The sequence below is a fragment of the Procambarus clarkii genome, chromosome 76 (assembly GCF_040958095.1).
Source record: "Procambarus clarkii isolate CNS0578487 chromosome 76, FALCON_Pclarkii_2.0, whole genome shotgun sequence".
Classification (NCBI taxonomy): Eukaryota; Metazoa; Arthropoda; class Malacostraca; order Decapoda; family Cambaridae; genus Procambarus; species Procambarus clarkii.
In genome coordinates, this window is record NC_091225.1 from 20,711,026 (window position 1) to 20,717,111 (window position 6,086).

Below are 6,086 nucleotides of genomic sequence, written 5' to 3' on the forward strand. Positions count from 1 at the left end.
CAAAATACCTTGTACAGATTGTAATAAAATTCTATATAGGTCAAACATCCAAACTTGAAATTTAGGGTTTTGCAACATATATATTCTGTAAAATATAACCAATTATCCAAGACTGTTTATTCATTTGTCAGAAAATTCTCAACAAATTCATTGGGAGAGAGGGGTTACTTTAATAGCTAATTGTAAAAGGATTTTCAACAGAAACATTATTGAATTTGCTTTAATACAAATCACAAAGCCATACAATGTGAACAATATTTACGGTTTGTACAATTTGGATCAATTTTTAATTGATCAATTAAAAAACGATTTGAGTAAGGTCATTAATACACAGTTATCTCTATAATCTCATTATTATCTCATTAGTATTGCTGCTTCCTGGTACTCACATGTATTGGTCATCGGGCCTTCTGCACTTTCCTTTTAGCTTTGTGAACCAAAGACAATGGTTTTCACCTCGTCTCAAGGAATGATCTCATATATCCACCACGGACGTGTAATACTCATCCTTCTCATGATGTATTGTTAAATGCGAAAGCACTTAAGGAATTTCCCGTCTCATTTTTTTCCTTCGTGGTCAAGCAGTCATACATACATACATTATATATATAATATATATTATATAATATAATATTATATATTATATATATATATATTATATATATATAAAATATATAAAGAATAAAGTGCAATAGTGCACTAACCCAATGGAACAATAATCCAGTATTTAGAAAACATTGGGTTACAGTATTTGGAAATTAACACTACGTATGTTGAAAACAGACTGAATATTTCGTCCCCAAAATGTGACAATAGTTCAAGGTTTCCATCACCAAATTTGATTACGTTTTCACAAATGATATTCTATATGACACGTAAGAAACTTTTTTCATTTGTGTGCCTGTTGTTCTAAAGCAGCCTGGGCACAAATACAATAATGATTGTATTGTAAAACTACTTCCATTACATTCTGTGGTCAGTAAACCACTGCACAATGTATAGGATAATAGACCCCCTAACTCTGTTTACCTAAGAGACAAGAATATGTGTATTCTAGTTAGCATTTTTAAGTGCACTACAATCACCTGCAGTTGAGTACTTAGTAAGTCAATACACTATTCGTTTAATAAATATCTAACCCTGTCCATGGAGTACAAAACAAAAAGCATATGCTGGCTAGCATAGTTACTGAATGGCTACATCTTTGGTAGACAATATCATAAAAAAGTCTATTGATTTTCGAGGCTTGTTAACCTGGTTAATTGTTTATGTACAGGAGTGCTTGTTACATTTACACAAAAATGAAAGAACATCTTGTGTATAATTTCTCCGGAGAAAAAAAAAACAAATTACGTTTAAAATATGAAATTGTATAGAACGTCTAACAAATAAATTTCTCAAATATTTTTTGTATGTCTAATCCTAATGTACCAATGCCTCAAAATATTGTACATGTATAATGTGCTTGGTAATCATAACAAAAACAAATTTAAGCATACCAATACGTAAAAGATTGTACAGTTAAAATTATTTTTATAACAGAGCCTGCACGTACATCAGAAAATAATACAAAATATCTACAGCAAAAAAAAAAATGTAAACCTCTAATCGTCCTGTTTATGTTCCTCATTCACAATTCTTGTGACTGAAGCACAGTCATCAAACTGGAATACATTATGCACTAATTACCACTCGTGAGGTTATGAGATAGAGCAAATATCCAATTTATCCCTTTCTTAACTCACTCTCTTTCTCTATTATATATTTATATATATATATATATATATATATATATATATATATTATATATATATATATCCACATAAATATCCACCATACCCATTTAACGTTGCTTGGCACCAGGGGAGTTGGGTGTCAAGTACGTTGATTGCAAAAGTAGACCTTCAGCTCTAGATGGCTTATTTGGCTTCATAAAATTTGAATAAAAACAAATCATAAATTAAAGAGATACCCATCATTAAAGTGTTCGACCCATTTTCTACGCAATTTTATCATTCAGCCACACACACGAAATAATTATTTAATCTAAACTTGGCACGAGTGATTAATGTGCAGTAAGTGTGTGCACTATATTGATGGAGCTCTTGAGGGTGAATGATGAATAATGAGGTGGCAGCATGGCCACCCCCATTATTATTAAACAGAAATCCTCATATCGACAATGAATTTTGGGCACATAGTATTTCTACTTTCACTGTGAACTACTATTATAAAACCAAAGGGACTCGTGTTCCTCGTCATTACTACAGTAGCGTGAGTAAACATAATTAGCTTACTGTGAGCTGGTTTTATAATTTTTTTATAATTTGTCCCTAAATTGCTAAGTGATATAGTTTATGACACTAACATATTTTAATAAATTTTCATAATTGTACTAGATTTAACATTTAAAATAAGAATGATTTAGATCTTTACAAGCAACTAATTTGTGTTAGTTTTTTTCACTTGAAGGAAGAGGAGTAAAAGTCTTCTGATTCTTGTTTACAGACTCAAGATTTCTTCCTTCTTCAGCTCAATATAACATCTTACCTCACTTGTTTTCCCCAGAACATTATCTGCTACTTGCTTTACATAAAGATTACAGATTACTGCTAGATGGACTGTGAAGGTACTGTGCCCAATCAACCCAGGGTTTGAACCCTGGAAAAAAAAAGTCTACTTGGATGCAGCCTTTCCTTTAAGGTTGATTAGTGAAGTAGCTTACACATGACCTATATATATTTGTTTCAAGTATGAATGGGAATCTCCAGGAAGTGATTATACATCTTCTAGCACTTAAGTCAGAAAATAACAGGAAAGAAATGTAAAGTGAATAGCCATTTAGAAGTGAATAACAATATTGCACATTAACTTGCTACAAGTTAGAGTGGACGGACAGCGGGGGATGCATTATGCATTGCTAGCCTAGTCACAGTCAAATTAAACTACCTGAAACTATAGTTTATTAAAATAAATTCGGGCATTTTATACAATTACATTTCTGATCGAAACAACTGTAGTTACTTGTATCAAATGTATTTAAAGCTTGGATAACCGCAGAATACGACACAAGACGAGACTTAAATGACCCAAGTGGACACATCTCGTAGCTCAGTCGATTAAGGCAGTGTCTGGGATTCGAACCTGCTCCCGGACGCAGGTTCGAATCCTCGTCACGGCCCTTGTGGATTTGTTCATTGGACACATCTATATTAAGTCTTGTGCGGTCTCGTACACAATAGTCTAAACAATTACTGATACTGACTATACATACAATATATTTCCACTATTCCTAATAATATTTGTTTACATTAGCTAATATATATATATATATACTGTATATACATTTGACTATAATACACAAAACATAAGACACACTCTTTACAAAATAATTATGATATTTTAAAATGAAGAATTCTTTTAAGTAAAAACACTAATTTAACTTGAAAATAATTTGAGGAATTGGTTTTGGATATAATCTGGGCCAGTAACGGCAGTGTTCACTATGAACACAGGTGATATATTTACAAATTCACCGAAATCACAGAAGAACATTTATACACTATTTACATGGTAACTTTTCAGATGTAAAAACAATGTTGACAATTGTGTTTACATACGTGCTGGGTGTCAGGTTTGGTCGGTTGTGACACAGTAGAGCAGGCACGACCAGCTGATGGCCCAGGCGTTTTAAAAGGGGAAGTATGTGTAGTATCAGTGTTCTTCTCACACCGGGAGTTTTGTGAAACAAGTTTCCGTTCATCTGTGAGAACGTGTCGTGAAAGATGATTTGCTTTGTCACCCACAACCTCTCTGAGATTTGTCTTGTTTGGTTCGGCTTGTAATTCACTAAAAGCAGGTTTCGTTACTGTAAGATTTGGCTCTACGGAGGATGGTCTCACTATGTTACTTGTCAGATTCTGTGAGGCATTTGCTGGGTGTGGGTGGTGCTGGACCCGGGAGAGAGAAGCCGACCGCGGGGCATGTTTCGACACAATCGTCTGGGTACTGGTGTTTGACCATGTCTTTCTCTCTGTGTTTGTCGAAGAATCCCTTGTACCTGAAACACCATGATTTACCATGAATTCGCTCACGGGTTTGGTGGGAGGGAGTCGAGAATGGGAGGCACTTGCAGATGTCTTGCCGTTGAAGACTTCTAAAGTGCCTTTATTGTTTACAGTAGTTGTCCTGTTAATTGTAGTCATTTTCGGAGTCACGTCGGTGCAATCGATGACCGCATCCTCCACAATGAGGATCTGTACTTGGTCGTGTGGCTTGTTCCTGGCCGCCTGGACCAGCTCGATCTTCGTGGCAGGTTCGATGTTGTCCTTGACAGTGCCGCCGACCGCTGGCCTCTTAACTTCACTTGTTCTCAGAGACAGCTAAAAAGAAAATTAACTAATTAGGACACGTCTTAAAAGAAGCAATATTTTTGTCTACCAAGAAATGTACAGTGCAACATATATTAAAAATGTCTACAAATATCAAAATTTCAATGAGAGATTATAAATTAGCGTCTGCCAGCATCACTTTTTTCACTGATAAGTAGTTAGATGTTTGTGAAGTATGACAAAATAGAAGAACTAATGATAAAAACCCAACATAACACCTGGGTGGAAAAACGGACCCTGCGGAGTGAGAGGGCCTGAGACATGTCTCTCCTGAGGACGAACACAAATTCTGCCTGACGATCCCGTGGCCACCTGCCCTTCACCTCCAGCGGCCTCTCCTCCGCCAGGATGATCCGGTCGCTGTACTCGGGGCTCCGGCGCACCTACCGACACACACCATTAACTCACTACATGCTATGCAGATCGATATTCAAGTTAGAGTGTTGGTGACAGCTGGTGAGAGTGGTGGTGACAGCTGGTGAGAGTGTTGGTGACAGCTGGTGAGAGTGTTGGTGACAGCTGGTGAGAGTGTTGGTGACAGCTGGTGAGAGTGTTGGTGACAGCTGGTGAGAGTGTTGGTGACAGCTGGTGAGAGTGTTGGTGACAGCTGGTGAGAGTGTTGGTGACAGCTGGTGAGAGTGTTGGTGACAGCTGGTGAGAGTGTTGGTGACAGCTGGTGAGTGTGTTGGTGACAGCTGGTGAGAGTGTTGGTGACAGCTGGTGAGAGTGTTGGTGACAGCTGGTGAGAGTGTTGGTGACAGCTGGTGAGAGTGTTGGTGACAGCTGGTGAGAGTGTTGGTGACAGCTGGCGAGAGTGTTGGTGACAGCTGGTGAGAGTGTTGGTGACAGCTGGTGAGAGTGTTGGTGACAGCTGGTGAGAGTGTTGGTGACAGCTGGTGAGAGTGTTGGTGACAGCTGGTGAGAGTGTTGGTGACAGCTGGTGAGAGTGTTGGTGACAGCTGGTGAGTGTGTTGGTGACAGCTGGTGAGAGTGTTGGTGACAGCTGGTGAGAGTGTTGGTGACAGCTGGTGAGAGTGTTGGTGACAGCTGGTGAGAGTGCTGGTGACAGCTGGAGAGTGCTGGTGACAGCTGGTGAGAGTGCTGGTGACAGCTGGTGAGAGTGTTGGTGACAGCTGGTGAGAGTGTTGGTGACAGCTGGTGAGAGTGTTGGTGACAGCTGGTGACAGTGTTGGTGACAGCTGGAGAGTGCTGGTGACAGCTGGTGTCACCAGAAGAACCAGTATTACCGACTGACATATGCCTGGCTAATATTATTATAATACATTACTGAACACACACATATGAGCAACACGCAGGGAGGGTAGGAGAGAGGATAGAGAGAGGATAGAGGAGAGTACCTCGTGGATAGCGTAGTAATACTTGTTATCGCGCCTGTTGTAGCAGTTGAGCAGGAGCTGGACCACCTCCTCCGCCGTCGTCCGCTCCGACACCAGCAGCGACTTGTACTGAGACTGTAAAGACACCAAAAAAATCCTCGTTAATATAGGGAGGGAATTATTAGGATGACACGCCATACCATTACGACTATATGGCACTGAGAAGGGGTCAGGATAAGGATTTGGGATGGGACGGCGGGGAAAGGAATGGTGTCCCAACCACTTGTGGACGGTCGGGGATTGATCGCCGACCTGCATGAAGCGAGACCGTTGCTCTACCGTCCAGCCCAAATGGTCG

The 6,086-nt window shown here is 39.3% G+C and overlaps 1 protein-coding gene across 3 annotated transcripts in view; it reads right to left on the reverse strand.

Moving 5' to 3' along the window:
• Positions 1–206: 206 nt before the first annotated feature.
• The window catches only part of LOC123771462 (uncharacterized), a 127,163-nt gene continuing 121,283 nt past the window's right edge, over positions 207–6,086 (reverse strand). For 2 of the 3 annotated variants that reach the window (XM_045764007.2, XM_045764009.2), the window contains exons 5-7: positions 5,750–5,863; positions 4,610–4,774; positions 207–4,382 (exon numbers count right to left, since the gene is read on the reverse strand). In XM_045764007.2, coding sequence (XP_045619963.2) covers positions 3,582–4,382; positions 4,610–4,774; positions 5,750–5,863 — 1,080 coding nt within the window. In that variant the 3' untranslated portion in view covers positions 207–3,581. The remainder of the gene's footprint in view (positions 4,383–4,609; positions 4,775–5,749; positions 5,864–6,086) is intronic. The other variant, XM_045764008.2, reaches the window with a different exon arrangement.